At 38.6% G+C, this 19,886-nt stretch overlaps 1 protein-coding gene across 4 annotated transcripts in view; it reads right to left on the bottom strand.

Annotated features, from left to right (window-relative positions):
* Positions 1-19,886, bottom strand: part of C2CD3 (C2 domain containing 3 centriole elongation regulator) — a 159,325-nt gene that overhangs the window by 43,628 nt on the left and 95,811 nt on the right. For all 4 annotated transcript variants that reach the window (XM_057507226.1, XM_057507225.1, XM_057507227.1 and 1 more), the window contains 8 exons: positions 19,300-19,480; positions 17,685-17,868; positions 16,422-16,594; positions 15,191-15,314; positions 10,720-10,988; positions 10,088-10,177; positions 6,559-7,161; positions 3,342-3,677 (listed from right to left, as the gene is read on the bottom strand). In XM_057507226.1, coding sequence (XP_057363209.1) covers positions 3,342-3,677; positions 6,559-7,161; positions 10,088-10,177; positions 10,720-10,988; positions 15,191-15,314; positions 16,422-16,594; positions 17,685-17,868; positions 19,300-19,480 — 1,960 coding nt within the window. The remainder of the gene's footprint in view (positions 1-3,341; positions 3,678-6,558; positions 7,162-10,087; positions 10,178-10,719; positions 10,989-15,190; positions 15,315-16,421; positions 16,595-17,684; positions 17,869-19,299; positions 19,481-19,886) is intronic.

Raw genomic sequence — 19,886 nt, 5'->3', positions numbered from 1 at the left:
GCAGTTCTAGGTGTTGGGGATTTAGTAGTTAATAAACAAAAATCCCTGTTTCTGTTTTTTTGGGAAAGATAGAAAAATAAACAAAATCCACTATTAAAGGCTACAGACAAAAATAAAGCAGGAAAGAGGGATAGAAAATGTTGAGGAGGGGCTGTGAGTTTATTTTTTATTTTATTTTTTTGCAACTTTAGGTAAGTAGTCAAGGAAGGCCTCACCAAGACACAGTGATTTCACTATAGACATGCCAGAAATGAATATTCCAGGCAGAGGAACATCAGATTCAAAGGCTCCAAAGCAGGGGCCTGCCTATATTCAAGAAAAAACAAAGATGGGCCAGTGTGGTTGGAATAGGGTGAATGAGGGGAAGAACAGAATGCCAGGAGGAATTTGGTGGCTGGGAAAGGGGAAAGGAATCTAGGCTAAGGAAGGTACATGAACAAAGGCCCCAGTGATAGCTTGTTGTCTGCTGTGGTGGTGAGGGAAAGGAGGCAAGCACTGCTGGAGGAAGTCACCACTGGACTGTCCCCAGCCTCTCGAACGGACCAATCCCTATCACAATCCCCAAGGCCCGCTGTAAGCAAACACAGAACATACTTTCCAATTTCAATGTCTTTTTTCAAGTTGAAGTAGTCACCTGAAATTTCATTCCATATTTCTGAAATCCTACTCCTTCTAAAAAGTTCTCCTAATTTCTTAGACATATCTGACTTCTCTGTTTCTAAACTCTCTAAACACTATATGTTGTATTATCCTTTTGGCCCTCACAGCATGCTGCTTTACATATCGTTAACTGTGTAGTTGCTAGTCACTTTAACTGGGTTATCAGCTCTTGGATGACAGAAGCTATGTGGCACTTGCTCTGTACTCTTTGTTCCTGGCCTAGCACAGATTTACTACTTGCTAAACTGAACTACCATTCTTGCAATATAAGACCAGAACAGTATGCAATACATACCCACTCTGGGCTCCAGTGACTTGTAAACACAGTGCAGACAGGACTAGCTGATAAATAAAGCTATAACTTCTACTCCAGAGGCAGGATGGTATGGAGGAGAGCATGGATTGTAGATTCAGACACAGCTGGATTCAAATTCTGGCTTTGCAGAGCTTATCAACTGTGTAACTCATGTCCCTTTACCTTTCTGAGCTTCAATTTCCTCATTTGTGAAAAGGGTATGTACTATAATGTATTCATACCATAACCCTAGTTGTACTAAGGATATGAGATAATTAATGTACAGAATGATGGGCACAAGGAGGAAGCTCAGTAAATTACTGTCAAATCACCTTGCCAAGTCATATTTTAAAAATTTAATTTGCTACCTAATTGAAAAGTTGTATTTTGCTTTTTGCAATATGGGGACTACCCCATAAATGGAACTTAAGTATTTTTGTATATTAGGTTTTATTTCAGTGCAAAGACAATACAAAAACAAAACAATTCTTGCAAAAATCAAAGCTTTTTATGCTTTTCTTAAATTCATACATCTATTGATTTTTTTATTTTAAACAATTCAGTTTTTATATATCAGACTTGTCAAAAATAGGCTGGTTTGGTGGGGCAGTAAAAAAGCAAAAACTGTTTCTCAATTCTGTGACTTATGAAATCAGTATCTCTAATACAGCGAAGCAGGACTGTACTTGGAGAAGACTTTTCCTGTGATAAAACTTTTCAAGGTCTCTGATATGAGAAGGATGAGATCCCTTAGGGATTATTATAGAAGTGTATAATCCCGGTAGAAGTGTCTATTGTTGGTGTGTATGGGAAAACAGGAATGAAAGATAAATTAACAGTTACTGTAAGCATGAGTTTTTTTCTGTTCCAGTATATCACAAACTGGGAGGCCAACAGAGAGATGACAGAAGCCAATTGGCAGGACAAACCAAAAGATGTACATTGAAACCTTGTGGACTCATAAGGCTATGGGGTTGTCTGGCTCTTAAGCCATCTCAGAACTGTCAACCCCAGCCATTTAGTTAAGAAATTCAAACCAGAGAGAAATAGTAACTTGCTCCAAATCTCACACACACACACCTTATAGGCTGGGAATACAAGGCTGAATACATTTCTGTCAGAACATAAGCTCCACAAGGGCATGATTTTTGTCTGTTTTGTTCATTACTTTATCCCTAGCCCACAGACAGTGCTTTCACGTTGCAAATACTACACAAGTTTTGTTGAATGAAGAGTGAACAAATGATATAAAGTCTCTGCTCTTCAACAGCTCATCTCTAGTGGAGAAGAAAATGACTCAAACAATTTCAGTACGTGTGTGATACGTGCTATGAGCAAGAGTGCAAGAAAGTGCCAGGAGGGCAAACAGGAAGGGGGCTTGTAGGTCAGGGAACCTCTCTGGTAAATGGCGATGCTTGAGCTCAAGCTTAAGAGGAGGCCAAAGAATTAGCCAGGCCAAAGAGAAGGATGATGGCAAAGGGAAGATATTAGAGAGATTATAAGGATGAATAAAGGTAGAGAAAGGATTCTTTGGCTGTCTAGTGAGGTCTATGGACCTCTTCTTTTAATACTATTTTTTTTAATGCATAGTATAAATACACAGAAGTATGTAAAATCAAATTATATTGGCATACCTATCAAAATATTTAACAAATTTTGTGATATTGTAATATATGTGCTTCACTAATACATAAAAAGATCTAACTGTAGGCTTAATAACCACTGTAATTTTAAATTTATGACAGGTATAAATGATATTCCAAGGTATCTGCAATAACTATAATGTGATAGGAATATAACTGACTTCTACTCACATGATTTCTATTAACATCACAGGTTCTGTTAATATTACTAGGGTCTATTGCCTATATTCACAATTGGAGGGAAATGCTAAATTTTAGTTAGAGGCTAATAAAAGTAAGATACAATCATTTTTCTACCTAAGCTCACCAGCCCTGACTTTTATCCTTGAATTCCTTGGGGTTCATGGATCCAGTATTAAGAACTTTTTGGCCCTTGACGCATAATGAAGACGATGGCCTGTTGTTGGTAGCAGCAATAGAGAAGGGGGAGATCTGAGAGAAATTTAAGGGATGGAACAATTTAAGGGGTCTGATGATTTGATGGTGAATAAGGAAAAGAGAGGTATCTAAGCTAATATTCAGGTTTCTGGACTGGAGAATTTATGATATGAAAAATAGGCTAACTGACAAAGTCCAGAAGTTCAGAAAGGCTTTTGTGTTGCTTAAATCTTTAGTCTTGAGAAATAAAAATTATTAAGATGGTTAACAGTTCTTACAGATCCTGCCATGATTTGAAAGATTTAAGACAGGACCACAGCCTGAGGAATCAGATACATTTTCCAGAATAAGTGAGCAAAGCATACCTTTCAAGCTCAAGTGCATTGCTCTTTCCACCAGGACACTGACGGCAAAAGTCCCATCCAACTCAGCAGGGCCCTCTGGGGCCGGGCAGACTTCAGCTGTGATGCTGTTGCAGGGGAGCTGGGTGGACACAGGAGACTTCTGGCGGCCCGGTGGGGAGAGCTGGATCTCCTCACTCCTTCTAGGGAGTTGCTCAGACTCACTGTGGCTGCTGCAGTCCATGGAGTCCAGCTCGTAAGTGGGCCCAGGGTGTGGGGAAAGAGAAGAAAGAACCACGTGAACTCGCAAGGCAGCTCCGGAGAGGTTGGAAGCATTTCGTCCAAATAGAGGATACACACCTGCAAAAGGAAGGAGGAGAGGAAGCCTAAGCAAGCAGGAACCAAGAACATTCCCTAATCCTGGAAAAGATGCTTGTGGTGGGTGCCTGTGGTCCTCTCCTTTGGAAGGCCTACAGGTCCCAACAAACCAATATGCAAAAGAACCTGTGAAGTTAATATACAGTATGGGAATTTTTACTCCCCTTTCCCCCAACACACACTATTTCCAATAATGAAAATCATGAGAGTTCTGATTTGAAGCCAAAGCCAAATGACTACCAGACAGAGCTGTTGTGGAAGGGATTTGTGTGCTGAGGGATGACTAGGCTTAGATGCCTTCTGAAGCCTCTTAAAAGTCTAAGATTTGTATAAAATCAGGAATAGCCTGTCTTCTCTTCTACAGGTCCCACTGGCTCTTGTTCTTAGGAATTCTGCTCATCAGGAAGCTGCCCTGATGCTCAATTTTGCCTGTTTCAAGAACTACATATGTTCTGGCAGTAGCTCTGAAGATCACTCGGAAGATAAGTAGGAAGCGGTGGCAGATAAGACAAGACAAAAAGTAAGGAAATTAATACTTGTTGAGTGTTTTTCATGTGCCAGAAACTCAGAGGGGTTAAGTAACCTGCCAAGATGACTTTTACTGTAAGTGGCAGATTTAAACTCAGGGATTTGAATTTTACTGGCTTGCTAGATATTACAATGAGATTTTATTTATAAAGCAGAAGGTACTAATAGTTCTTTCAGAATCTCAACATGTACTTCATTTGACTTATTTCAATTCAGGAAGGTAGAGTTAATTGACTCACAGATTAGCAATAAGATGGAACCTTTCCTGTCTTTTTCTGTTTTTAGGTCATCTGTTTTCTTCCAATTCAATGTGTAAATTATGATTATCACAAGCAGAAAATAAGGGTAAGTCATAGGAGAGAAGACATCCAAAAGCAACATAATTCAATCCTTTTTCTCAAGAAACTTATCTGTAGTTGAACAGACAGTTGGATGGATTGGATGGTTTGATTAACTCATTTAGTGATTAACAAATACATCAAATGCTACACCTTGTATAAGGCCCTTTTATGAGAGGATAAAAAAACTATATACTGGTGGGATGTGGAGGGAAATGGACAATCTGAAAAGTTAACTGAAAAATATAATACTGCCTTTGGTATCACTCAATAAAAGGAGGCAACTGTGAATGCTGATCCTTAAATCTATATTCAGTGTTCCAAACCTACTTTCCTCAGCATAGTGAGGTTAAAAGCCCATCTTTATGAACTTCAGTTCAAGTGAGCTTTGCTTATTTCAAGGACTTTTTCTGCAGTGTCTTTGAAGTGACTCTAGACCCACCCAGATAAAATAGGGCACATGACATTTGATGAGGTGCTTGATGGAGCCAGAATTACACATGTGGGATCCAGAGGGAACCAGAGAATCTGGGATGATAGTTCTCCTCCTTTAGCTTGGGCCAAGTGCTCAACAACTAGGTCAGAGAACAAGACTAACAGAGCTAAAACAGGGTTGTGACTCAGTTTCTTTAACTGTGTAGTAGAGAAATAATAACCAACCTTACAGGAATGTTAAGATGAATAAATACCATGTCTGTAAAGAATCTAGTCTGGCCATCTCCAATTCATTCTGCACTATAGTTACAAGACTTATTTTTCTGGAATGTAAAGCTCTGTCACTCTTCTATTCAGACCTGATTTATAATAGCTTTCCATAGTGCTCAGTAAAAAGTCCAAACTCTTTTGTTTGAAAGAGGCTTTCAACACAGGGCTCTTGCCTGCCTTTTTGCTTCCTCTCCCATCATTTCCCACCATATCTATCCTATGATCAAGCAGTAACACATTACTTAGAGTGCCTAAAATGCATTAAACTGCTTCATGCTTCTGTGCCTTCTCACAGGCTGTTCCCTTTTTAGATGCCCTTCTTTCCCCCTTTTTTGGCTTATTCCTAAATCCTTTGAAATTCAGGTCAGGCATCATTTCCCCTGAGGTGCTGTCCTTGAACCAAGGAGATGTTGCCTCCCTGGGCCCCCAAGGCACCACAGAGAATATCTTTTTATAGTTCTTAGGCTTCACTCTGATTGTTTTTTTTAAACTATTCTCCCATTTAGACCATAAGCTCATTGACTATTTCTTACTCAACTTTGAATTCTCAAGGCCAAGCACATGTATCAAGTATGAATAAATGTTTGAAAGGAAAGCACCCAGGACACGTGCCACTTGCAAAAGTTATTTTTCCCCCTTTCTGCCTTGTGAACCAGTTTATTACCATGGAGATTTTCTGTCTCATTTAAAGGTGTACTGACCAGAAATAATATCTTAGCCTCTTTAGCAGGTATGCTGTTAGGTATATTAAAAAAACTAGCATTCTAGGTTCTCATGTAGGCTATTATATATGTTGTTAAAGGTACATCCCAATTCATTCATTTTTTTTTTTTACACATATTAACTGAGTGCTAACAATATGGTAGACACTATGTTTGATGCAAAAATCTGATGAATTTGGGTGTAATCTATAGCTACAAAGTTCAGAGCCAGTTCTTATGTATCATACATACCCTACCAATGTATGCTATCACTAGGTAATGCACTATTTTTAAGCAGCCAGGAGACTTTTAAAAAAATCACTTTAGTTTCAGAAAGTATCACTAAATTTTACTAATCTTCTAGCATGCAATAATGGGAAGAACACTTAATAGTTTGTCACCCTGGGTAGTGATCCACCCCTCTGAGCCTCCATTTTCATAACTGTAAATGGGTCTGATGCCTGTATCACAGGATTGCTGGACTTTACTTAGAGGATCAAATAAAATCATGTTTGAGGCAGCATCTCACATAGTGCTCATCACAGAGTAGGTACCCAAACCATAAGAGTTGAGGCCGATCTCCTCACTTACCACTGACAGTTAATGTTCTTCCTGACCTCTCCCCGAGTCTGGCCAGGTCCACATAGGCTGAGCCAATCCAGCTGTCCGTCTGGTGGGGCCTTTCCATACGGTCATTGCCATAAGCCCGCCATACTTGGATCTCTAACCTCTCCTCTCTGAAGTACCAGAGCAGTGATGGGCCCCTAGTGACATCTGCTCTTTTGGATGCCTTGAAAGTAACCATGACCTGCTTTTTGTTTGTAGATTCCTTAGGCTTCCTGAGAGGGGTCCAAAAGCTTTCATGATCATACAGCTTGTAGCGGAGGTAGCAATATGTGTTCTTATGAATGTGCCTATGGCCAGCAAGAAGCACACAATGGATGGGCAACCAGAGCCGTGGAGTGGAGATGGTGACAGTGGCTGGCTCTTCTCCATCCATTTTGACAAGATTCTTCAGGTTGTTCTCAAAACTCCAGCCCAATAGCTCAGTAGCTTCCAACACCCGCTCTCTATCTCCAGGATGGGTGAAGGAAACTGAAAGTTCCAGACCACCTACAATCTTCTGCATGAGCTCCAAGCCATGAGGCAGGGCCCCATCTTCTGGTAAAATGATAGGATACCATCCTGTAATCCCTTATGGGAGAAAAGGGAGAATTTCAATTACTGTCTTAAAAGCGAAAAGATTTACCCAGCATCCCATTCCAGAGCCACCATCACCCTGGCCCAAGACAGCAGAAAACAGCCACAGTGCATTGGAGTTTGTCTCATCTGACCACTGAAAAGCCAAGAGATCAGGTGCAAGAGCAAAGGCTAGGGGTTACAATACTTGAGATCTCTCCTTGGCTCAGCCTGAAACTAGTGGTTCAGTCTAGGTAAGCCAGTGATTTCTTTCAGCCTTGGGTTTCCCACCTGACAAGTGGGAAAATTAGTGCTTATCTTACCTAGTAGCCAAAATTGTTATGATCATAGATGAGGTAATGGTCTTGGAAGAGGTTTAGAAAAGAAGTACTATAAAAAATGTAAATGTTTTTTATGGTGTTATGAGTATAATGGAAAAGTACATTATGTTATGAGTACAAAGACTAGTCCCAGGTCTCCCATTAAGGGACCTGCCACTTAAGTGAACATATACCAAGGACCAGGCATGGAATTTCAAAATAGTAACTACTGACTGTTTACTATGAGTCAGAAATTCTCCTAGGGCTTTGTATATATTACTTCATTTGATTCTCCTGATAACCCTGTGAAGTTCAGAGGATTAATTTAGGATAATAATCCCTATTTTACAGACGAGAACATGAAAGATCAAATTATTACAGCTACTGAGTGGTAGTGGCTCCAAAGTCTACACTACAGTTACTATAGGTTCATAGTATCTTATCTGAAATCCTTAGGGCCAGATGTTTCTGAATTTATGATTTTTCATATTTTAGAAGAGTAATACAGTACATAAACTGAATATTATGTAATAGTCAGTGGTCATGTAAGTCAGGGGTTGGTAAACTTATTCTGTAAAAGGCCAGATAGTCAATATTTTAGGTTTTTGGGACATGTGGTCTCTGTTACAACTACTCAACTGTGATTTTGTAGTGAGCAAGTGGACACAGACAATATGCAAATGAATGGGCAGGATATGTTCCAGTAAAACTTTATATAATCAGGTAGTGGCCTAAGTCAGAAAATAAAGACTAAATAATCTAATGTTAGTTGAGGTCAGACTTGGTTGCTTAATAAGTTAATAAAAAACTTTATTTTCCGAGCTTTTTTGGATTTCACAATTATGTAAAACAGACTGTAGACTGCTATAATATCCACAGCAATTTTCTGAAAAAGGTCTTATTAATTATATTTCATTTTTTAAGAAGGTTTGGACTTATTGAGATTAATTTGTCAAAGGTCACTTAAGGTTTTATAACTTTTGGAAAGGTATTTAATTTTTCTGGGCCTTCCTAATTTTTGTTGGTAAAATGAGGGGGCTGAATATGTTGATCTCTAAGACTCCTTTTGGTTTAGTCAGTCTAAGAACCTAAGGCCTTGGCTTTAGTAACATCTCATTTCCGGTATTAATTTCCCTACAACCTAGTGGTTCTTAACATTTTTTTATCACAACAGCTGTGACTTAATGAAAGCTATTATCTCCAAAAAAGATACATAAATGCATGAACACACAAAATTTCACACCATTTTAGCATTTACGAATTGCTAGATTAGATGGTTCTTTTTGCTGTGTTATTCTGTGACTCAGATTTTGTGGGTAGAAAACAAAATAGAGTGTTCACTTTAGAATAACTCTGAATACAAAGGCAAATTGTCTAAAAGGTTTATTTCCAAGGGGTTAAATTTAATTTATACAGATGGGACTTCCCAGATGGTTGCTTTCACTGACAAACTGTAGTAAGTTTCAGAAGGAAAGTGATGTATTCTATGAGCTTATTCCTGTGCCAAGATCTTTCACCTGTATAATTTCTTTGAATGCTTCAATAATCTTGTAGATCTTATTATATCCATTTTTACAGAGGTGGAAACTATGGATCTGAGAGAAGTGACTTATTCTAGTTCACAAACAATAAATAATGTAAGTGAGAATTAAATCCTATATCAAGTTGTACAGACTTTTCTTTGGTAGGAACACAGGTAGTACCCATTTATTAGAGTACTGCTCAAATTTTAACTCACAGTTAAACTTGGGAGATGTGTAACAGAAATCCGGAAACTAGATTATAAAATCCTAGGGAGGAAGATGGACAAGAGAAGGAAAACTGACATTTACTGAAAGCCTACGGTGTATCAAGTACTTTATATATTCTATTTCATCAATTCCTACTTTGTCAGGATTGTAGACACGTCAGGATTAACTGTATCTATGAGATAAAAAAACTGGGACTCAGAAAGGTCCAGGTCACTCTGTCAAGGTCGCTGAGCTAGTAAAATACACAGAATGGGATCATAATTTTAAGACTGTCTTGGTGGCTGTCTTTTTTTTGAGTCTTTACTTCATACTTTTATTCTTTCTTCAATCAGAGAGGAGAATCTAGTAGAAAGGAACAGGTGAATCTCGATTTGACTTTCAGTATGGCCGCTCCACTAGTTGTATGGTCTTGGCATATCATTTAACGTCTGTGAGCCTAAGTTTTCTCATCTAAGAAATGAAAATAGTAAGATCCTGTATTCCCCCCTACCAGACAGAGTTAAAATGAGGCTCAAACAAGATCTGAGAAAATATTTTACAAAATGCTATATAATGTAATATAACCACCATATTTATTATAATTAATATCATCATCATCATCATCATCACCAGCATCATCTTCCCTAGAGTAAGATCACAGTACACTGTTTTGATCTTTTTTGCTTTGTTAGAAGACTTTTGAAATGATTAGGGCTTAAGTAGAAGACTTAAAGTACTTTTGAGAAAATGTTTGAGGTATCTGGGAGAATTCAGAAGCATGTGTTAAGAGGTCATGTTTTCTTCTGCATATCTTGCAAGTGAATCAGATAAGATGATCTCTTGTAGGGAAGTAAATAGGAAAGGGTAGGGTTAGAAAGTGATAGTTCTTACCAGATCTCTTGACCAGCAGCTCTTTTGTGGGTACCTTTACTAGTCCGAGCAGATACTCTTTGAATGACTGGAAACTAGCTATATCACTGGCTGTTAAAGCCAACAAAAAAAGAAATTATTTGGTGGTCTACTGACCAAATGGCTTATGTTTACAATATATCCACATAACCCTCCATTTATTCTCACTAAATTTCACTGTTGAAAGATGCATTAGAGATCATCTTGCTCCAGTTAAAGCTTGAATGCCCTCTAAATCATTAATCATAAATACATATATGTATATACACATATATATACATATACACACATACATACATATACATATAATTTTATTTAAAAAAATCTTCAGCCATACAGAAAAGTTGCAAGAATATTACAACGAACTCCTACATACCCCTCACTGAACTTCACCCGCTAACATCTTGAAACATTTGCTTTCTCTCTCTACATCCTTTCGCACACACATACACTCAGTATGTATTTTTTTTTTTTGCTATACCCTTCAGAAGTAAGTTGCAAAGAGTATGACCTCTGATCCATAAACAATCCAACATGTATTTCCTAGGAAGGGCTATACTATTCAAAACAGATCTCCCTTTAATTCTGATTGTGATGAGTCACTTGGTGCTCACCTGATTTGGTATCTTCATGATAAATAGCAAAAGTGACCTCTGCAAACTCCAACAGCTCGGCCAGGAAACAGGCCTCTCCAGTGCAGTGCTGAGTCACCAAGTTACACGGGAACTCAACGTGATGAGAAAACTCAGGGCAGAAGGAACAGGCCACCGGGCGGGTTCTGCGCTGTTCTCCCTTGGGCAGGAAGGAGAGATGAGCAGTGACGAAGGCATTGACCCCAACTGTGGCACTGAACTGTAGAGCAGGTTCGTGCTCAGCCAAAGCCCTGAGGGCAGAAGGGGGGGGGAATGAGAAGAAAGTAATATCAGAAATGAGCCAGATTGCCTAGAAAACATCTCTGCCATTTCCATGAGGCCACCAAGAATGCTCACTGATCATGCATTTCTTATCTAGGCTTTTGGCAGAGCCATACTGTGCTTTCTTAGTAATCTAGATATCATAGTGTATGTGTATGGGCAGAGGGGAGACAACACTCATCTGCTACCAGAATGAGACTCCAAGGACACTCCACCGTACTGTCAACGCCCTTCAGCCAAGACCGCCAGGAACCAACTGTAGTAGAACAAGCTGGCTTTACTGCTCATTGCAGAGGGAGAACACACACCAAGTGGAACCATGGGGCATCTCAGGAAGAAGGTGGCAGAAAGGATTTATAACAGTAGGCTTATGTTAGCTGATTTGGAGGACTGTTCGAGGAAGTGAAGCTTTTCTCTGGATTGGTATTCTAATGAATCTTATCTAGAAGGAGGGAAGACTACTATAAGGGTAAAGCTGTAAGAGGTAAAACTGTATGGTTACTCATTTTAGCTAGGATGGGGATGTTGGGTATTTTTGTGTTTTTTTTAATGACCTTGTTTTGATTTGTGCTTAGACAAGATTATGGAGTAATCTTATTTTAGTTTCACTTCATCCTGGTCACAGAGCATTCCTGGTCTAATGCTGGTGTTCTGAGAGACTGTTTATGTTCAACAGGAAAACACCAAAGTCTAGCTATGAGTGTTAGATCAGTTCCCAGATATCAGGGGCTATTATTCTGTTTCTCAGTACAGATGCTCTACAGTGGACAGACAGAATCTACCCACCTTTAACTGACACTCATTAGGAGTGGTCAAGTCTTTTGTGTGTGGCTATAGTTGAGACAAACTCTCTTAGCACCAAGTTCCCCAAAGGTATAAAACTGATATTTAGGCAAAGAGGTCACCTCTTTTTGAAGCATTCCCTGATAGCCCCAAAGCAGACTTAGGTGTTCCTTCCTTACTGCACTTGGTATACATTAGTAGAGGGTAGTAACTTGGAGTTACACAAATCTGGGTTTGAATCCTGGCTCCATCATTTACTTAGATGTGTGGCCTTGGGCAAATTATTCAACCTCTCCCAAGTTTCACTATCCTCTTTGCTAAAAGGAAGACAACACAAGGATACAACAAATACTAAAGATGTATATATATTTGAATACTTATTGTAATTTCATTTCTAATGAAATTAATTAACCCACAATGATCATTAATAGGAGACTGGTGTATGTTCATACAACAGCATATTCTGAAGTATACATTATGCATAGGAAAAAAGAGATGTAAATAAATCAAATGTTAGCAGTGGCTAAAAAAAAAAAAAGGATCAGTTATTCAAGTAATTTGTAAAAACTACATTAGATAATATACTCAAAGCAGAGAACCTGCCCACAGGCAGTGAAAGGACTCTTAATAGGGAACTCTCAGAAGTATAGTGACATGTCAGAAAATTTGGGCCCCAAGCTGGTCTGCATTCATTCATTCAATAAATGTTCCCTGAGTATCTGCTATGTGTGCCATGCACTGGGCTCAGAGAGCTAGATATACAGCAGTGAAATAGCTACAGTTTCTTACCTTTATGAACTTAAGAACTATTGGCTATGTCCAAGGAAGTTTCTACTCACTCTCAGTTAAAGATTAGGTTAGTTAGAAGACTCAAGTGTGTAAGAAAGAAGTGCCTTCTTTACACAGACACTGTAATGTTTTTAGGAAGACCACTGGCACATAAGGTAAGAGTTGGTGTCTCTTGATGAAAGAAGGTTGACTTCAGAGCACCTGCTATTCAGACACCAAGAATTCTTCTCTTCAGTAAGAGGCAATGTAAAACTTATTTCTGATTTTACTATATTCTACTGGCTAATAAAGGTAACAATTATCTATACCAGTGGAACTATAAAAATCCATACATTTGTATAGTAGTTAGTAGTTGAACAAAGTAACTTCATATTTGTTCAATTTTTTTTTTACACTCATCCTTATAAAATCAAGGGAGGTGTTACCAATTTCCGTATTTCAGATGAAGAAACTAAGACCTAGAGAGCAAAGAAACTAGTCCAAGATCACATACAGCTACTGGGAAATGGGGGTGGGACGAGAAGCCAAGGGGTCCAATTTCTAGTACAATTCAGTTGCCATTATGTCATGCTTTGTCTCATATCCTCTGGAACTCCACCGACCTGCCATTCTGGTAGTGTAGTGCTAGAAATGGCTTGGCTACTTGGCCCTTCCTTCTAGTAACACCAACACAGACCAAATGCAGGACTTAAAAAAAACTGCCTGTTATCTGATCTGACTTTACCCAGGAAGTCCCAGAAAGAGGAACTATTGAGATTCTTATCTGTTATTCAGTCTTTCTGGGATTTACTGAGTATCTAAATTTCAAGTCCTTCTCTGCCAATTAAACAGCAGTTAATTGAACACCATACTCACAATTTTATGGATCTTACACAGGACATACTCACATACACAAATTTCATGCCTCCATGCCTTTGACCAGAATAATTTTCAGCATCTTAGGCATTTTGATAACTCCTACTCTTCATTTGAGACTTAGATTAAGATATTTTGAAGGACCCTAAATGCCAAGTTGAACAGATTGGACGTTATACTGTGGACCAATAGCCCTTACAATGTGAACAACCTAAGGATTTCATAGGGTGAACTATTTGGGTACAGGGAGAAAATATTAAAACTTCTATATTTGTTATCCCATAAAGTTTTACAACTCTATTATATATTTTATGAACTATTTAATATTTTAGTATAGTAGTATATAAAGATGATTTATTGGAGGGTATGCTACATTTTAATTTTTCTGTTAACTGGAATGCACAATTGAAATTAGGAGGCCACTGCTATGTACAATGGGAAACCATTAAGAGTTTTAGTATGTGGGAGTGACAGATTAAAAAACTGACCTGGTGTCACTTAGACTAAGATGTTCTAGGGCAATTATTGAAAAAGTCTATTTGGAGAATTTAGTGAGGAAAAATATTAATTAGACTGAACATTTTATTGGCTGCTTCAGTGTCAGATCTCACAGGGAAGAAATTTCATTAGTTATTTAGAGACTGTGAAGTTAAAGGCATACAATCTGACTCTAAGATACACCAAAGTAAAAAGTTAGGGAGCGCAGGCTGGCTTCTTCCTGGAACTCATATCCAAAGTGAACCTGTTTACAGTAGGAGTGTGGCCTACTTCTCTTGCTAACTGGGGACCTGTTATGTGCTAGACCTATGCTATGTGATGGGGTTGGGTAGCGAGAAGTCCAGGCAGTCACTAGAGGAACTCGAGTGGAGGAAAGCTTAGTGGAGGAAAACTCAGGGTCTGAGAATAACTGCAAATAACTGAAACAGAGTCATCTGTACTGCAACCAAGGTGCTAAGAGACAAAGGACAAAGCACGAATATGTCCACATGTAGGAAGAGATAAAGGAAGGCTGCAAAGAAGCTCTAAAATCTTGAAAGAAAATAGGAGTTTGTTTAGTGGCCAAAAGGAAGAAGAATATTCAAGGTAGAGAGAGGTATGAGCAAAGACCTGGAGGAAGTAAGAGAAGGCCATGCTGTTTGCATACAGCAGTATTCTAGGCAGAAAAAAGCGGCAAGACGAAGGCACAAAGAAATCAGGTCCCAAAGATAAGAGGGGGTTCAGATCATGTGGGGTTTTATAGCCATTTTAAGGAGGAGTTTGGCTTTAATTTGAATGAGGTGGGAAGTCATTAGTGGGTTTTCAATAAAGGTGTATTGAGACCTGACTTAGTTTTCATAGGATGCCTGGCTTGTATTGAGAACAGACTGAAGGGGAACAAGCTAGAAAACCAGGAGGTGGAACTGAGACTGAATGTGAGATCACAGAGGAGCTGTGGTGATGGGTCCTGGCATGGTTTGAGGGCACAGGATATGACCATAAGAATAAGTGGTCAAGCAGGGTTGAGGATAAATTGCTGGACAAGGTCCAGGAACTAAGTTGCTATTAACAGTTAAAATAGCAAAGTTTGTAAGTGATTCTATTCACTTATATTCATATATGCTTTTTTAAGAGAAAAGGAAACAAGTAGAGTATGGTTAATGGATTGGAAATTGTACACAAGGAAATTCTGCATATCTGAGCATCATATATCGTGTAGACTGCAATGGAAAAAGGTTTGAGAATTGCATTTCTAAGGCGGACTTACTTGGCTGCTGCTTGCAGACCACAGGCTCTGATAATCTGGACTGAGATAGACACAACTCGGGCAGCAAGAACTCCCTCTGCTGTCCTTGGAGTACGCCTGTACCTTAGGCCCACATCCAGTAATCCTGAAGAATGAAGACAAAAGGAAAAAAGATAAAAAGGTAGACTGGAAGATTCTCTGTACTACCAGACCTCAGGAAGGAAGAAGATAAACACTACAATTCCAATGAACAATAACGGGCTTTAGCAGTGAGATAATCTGTTCATGGTCACAATCACATTATATTATTGTACTTTATGATTAATAAAGGCAGAACAGAAGTTACTATTTTCACTTTACATCCTAGAAACTATGGCTCAGAGCTTCAACTGTTTGCCAAGATTACACAACTATCAGAGGCAGAACTTTATCCCAGATTTTCAATACTCGTTATTTTTATAGAATTGAGATGGACTCTAATCTTCCTTCTTTTTCAAACTTCTAAAAGGTTTTCATACTCTTGTGCTTCTATCACCTCCTACCACATCACCTGAAACACCCTTCCCATGCCATTTTTTAAATAATAATTCTACCATCTTACTATCACATTTCAGAGAAAGCCTTAAGGAACATCAGAACAAGCTGATCCATTAGGTCAGGAGGAACAATCAGATCTTAATCACAGCAAGATAAAACCTTTTGTTTCGGCAGATGCTTCCCAGCAAACATGCACAATAACTTGATCTAGGAGGCTAATGTTAGGTATCTGATGATGTATTTGGAAGGTAGGTCATCCTGCTGAAACCATTAGGATATAATTCAAAACCCCAAATTGTATACTAATCCTTTCCAACTTTAAGTCCTAACATCCTCCTCCCTTATGGTGAATTCCCAGTTCATGCTAACTATATTCCACCAACCCCACATCTGCTCATGTTGCTTCAGAAAACCAGTTCTTTGAGTATACCTATATAAATAGGATTTATGCTGCGAGGACTCATGAAACATGCTTGCTGAAGTTAAAGGTGAAATGAGATAAGCAACATTTATATAGAGCCAATGGAACTACGAATTTTCTAATTTGCAGTGTATATTCTATATTCATTTTTCTAAAAGAAGCTGTGTCATGGTTTTCATCAAATTCTTAAAAGGGTAAGTACCACAAAATGTGAAGAATCATTAACTTAGAGAAAAAGGGGACATTTAAAGTATTCTGACTTTGAGAAGTTAAGACAAACTAGTCTTCAATTACCCGATGATTGGTTCCTCAATTCTTTCCTGTTCTCAAACCTGGGGGTTAAAGGGAGATTAAAGGTCTGTAGTCCCACATCCTCATGGTGCTGCATGGTTACCATGGCACAGATCCTCGATAATGGTAAGGTTCCTTTGGCGACCATCTGGTCTCTTACAGTAGGATAATAGTATCTGTAGGTCACAAAAGCACAAGCTGTCAGTTGTAAGAATTTGGGGGACGAATGATTCAGTCTACTCCAGGGATCAGCTTTCAGTATTAAGTTATTTTTGGAGCTTGATTGTTCTGTATTTGTGGTATACAGCTGAGGTCATGTCTGGCTGGATTTATTACCCATAATAATAATGAGGAAGGGCCCTACAAATTATACCATGTATTCAGGACAAAGACTAGCTTCCCCCAGGCTTTCTGTTTGAGTTACAGCATCTGACTTGGACCTCTGGGATTAGCCACTTTTTAAAGAGTCCATCCTGCAGCAGGAAAAGCAGTTCTAAGTGGAGCAGTCCCAGTCTTTTCTATGGCTTCAGGCCTAAGCCCCTCAAATTTGGAGGGTCATTGAGGATCTGTCAGTCTATACTTTATTTCCTTCTCATGTCAAAACATTTCATCCTTATTTCACAAAGTTATAAATCCAACCTAATTTCCACCTGATTGTACTTAAAAAAAGTTTCTGATGAGAGGACAATACTCTTCCCCAGTTCTCTTCTTGATTCTGTCTCCTCTTATATCACACTCTCTTAGTCATTTTAGTTGGCTTCTGGGAGTAGGAGGCAAAGGGGGTGGGAGGTCAAACATCTGTATTCATGCCAAAGTCTGTGACATGGGTGAGTGGACTTTTATTTTATGAAGGCTACTCTTCTGGTGGTGTGAAGAACATATAAGGGACGACTCTAAAAGTGGGGAGAGCAGTTAGGAGACTGTCACAATAATTTAGACATGAAATGATGAGGTCCTCAAGTAAACAAGGCAGTAAGAGAAGCAGAGAAAGGTGACCGATACATGTAAGATATAATAGTAGGAGATAAAACTGATAGAATAGCACTTCGAAATGTAAGTAGTGGTTAGATGTATGAGATAAAACTGCTTCCAAGATCCTAATAATTTAGCAGAGTTCAGTAAAATCTGGATAAGAATCACTAACAAGCTCAAATAATATCAAATAGGGCAGAAGGGGTCACTTAGCTTCCATAGGGTTCAACCTAGCCTGTTAAGGGAAGGATGTGCCCTTTCTTTCTAGAGACAGGATTGGGTTCTCCACTGTACCTGCACCAGATTTCAAACTGGACTCCACCTCCAGGCACAAGACCCTGTGCAGAGAAGGCACTCAGTAGGAACCTCTGTAGTGGAACTTCAGTTGGCAACAGGAGAGAGTGGTGGTGCTTACTATTAAAGATGGGTTCTGGAACACAGAGTGTGGTCGCAGATCTGAAAGGCTTCAAAGTGATTCCTTTGGAAAAGAAAAGCAATTCAGAATAATCGAACACATCATTTAGTGTTTTACATGTAGTAAGATAGTAAGTACATTAATATCCAGTATTAATCAATTTTATCCTCACAAAACTCCTGTGAAGAAAACAAAACAGGTATTATTACGCCTATCAAACAGATGGGATATGAATACCTTAAGGTCACATGGTGAACTCAAAGGTCTTAAAGCTAGGAGATCACTGACCTGGAATGAAAGCCTGTATCTTTCGACTAAGTTATGCCTGCTAATAAGGTTCATTTTCCTAGCAGCTATGGTCCCCTAGGGTCCCATGATGCAGAATAAAGAGATCCCTTTGTTGGTGAGCAGCATATGAGGGTTCCAGTTTCTCCACATCCTTGCCAACACTTGTTAGTCTGGTTTTTGTTTTTAAAATTATTGCCATTGTAGTGGGAAGAAGTGGTTATCTTGTGGTGGTTTTGGTTTTCATTCCCCAAATGCCTAATGATATTGAATATCTCTTCATGTGCTTATTGGCCATCTGTTTACCTTTGGAGAAACATCTATTCAAATCCTTTGACCATTTTTTAGTGGAATTGTCTTTTTATTATTAATTTGTAAGAGTTCTTTGTATCTTCTGGATACAAGTCCCTTATCTGAGCCCCCACATCAATACTGACAGCACTTCTGCAGTTATTTGTGAACATACTCAGAATGGTGAAAAATCTGAGTCACCTGACTTGTTTATTTCCAGCTGAGCTTGAATAAGGTGATTCTTGTTTTAGCTCTCAGAGAAGACCAGAAGATGGAGATGTAAGGGGCAGTGCAGTGCAGTGCAGTGCCAAGAATATCTGGTTCTGGGGCCAGGTGGATAAGGCACTTGTTAGTGGGGTGGCCTCAGTCACTTAACGCTTCTGAAACTCATGTTCTCTTTTATAAAATAAAGAAAATAGAACCTTCCAAAAGAACTATTTGGGAAGGTAATGAACTCCTAAGTTGTTTTTAGGAGTTAAGATTATGATCTACATGAGATATGTATACATATATATTTCCCCTGGGAGCAATGGCTCAGTATTGTCTAATTAGTGTTCTTGACAACTTTGTAAAACATAACTGCCATGAATAATGACCATCAACTGTATGTGTGTAAATAAAAGTGAGTAGGTATATAAATGCTGGAAGATGGGTCAGAATGTAAATAATCAGTGGATACAGGTAAAGAGTACACAGAAGTTCCTTGTACTATTTTTGCAACTTTTCCATGAATTTGAAATCATATCAAAAGTTACAAAAAACAACATAAGAAAAATAAAAATTTTGGTCATCTCCTGTATTGTCCAGGTGAGACTAGAAACATTCAAGAACACAAAATTTACTCAGGAAAAAAAATTCCCAAGTATATTCAATAAAAGAACCACACAAGAACAAGAAGTCCTAACCTCTCAAACCTACCATTTTCAAGGAACCCAGGCCCTTTTAGCACACTAGGTTGTGCGTCTTGAACTGGAAAGTAGTATTGAATATAACAATCTGCTTCTCCCCAAACTGTTGCCTGAAGAGGGGCTAGCCCTTTAACCTTTTCTACATGAAGCTCAAAGTGGTGCTCCATCAGTCTGTTTCCTTGGTCCTCTGCCTATTAAATGAAACAGAGACACTGGTGAGCTTTAAAGAGTAACTTGCTTAGAATAGTCCTGGATCTATATGAAGTCTGAGTATAGAAGAAGAAATAAGCGTAATGAGATGATAGTTAAAGGGATACTTAATTTTTATTGTGTATAAATCTCACAATTGCTCACTTTTATCAGATCAAGCCAGATTTACTCTAGACTGTGAGACTGGGGTTAATATTAGGAAATCCAAAAATGTAATTCAGTGCATTAATGGAAAAGGGAAAAAAACATGACTATCTCAATAAATGTTAAAAAGGCATTTGACAAAATTCAACATCTGTTTCTGATTCTTAGCATGCTTAGAGGCTATTTCCTTATTAAGATAAAGAATACATATTTGAAGTAAACATGTGTTAATTTACTTATAAC

The sequence above is a fragment of the Manis pentadactyla genome, chromosome 9 (genome assembly GCF_030020395.1).
Source record: "Manis pentadactyla isolate mManPen7 chromosome 9, mManPen7.hap1, whole genome shotgun sequence".
Classification (NCBI taxonomy): domain Eukaryota; kingdom Metazoa; phylum Chordata; class Mammalia; order Pholidota; family Manidae; genus Manis; species Manis pentadactyla.
Note: the sequence above shows the minus strand (reverse complement) of the source record. Positions and strands in the feature narration are given on the sequence as shown.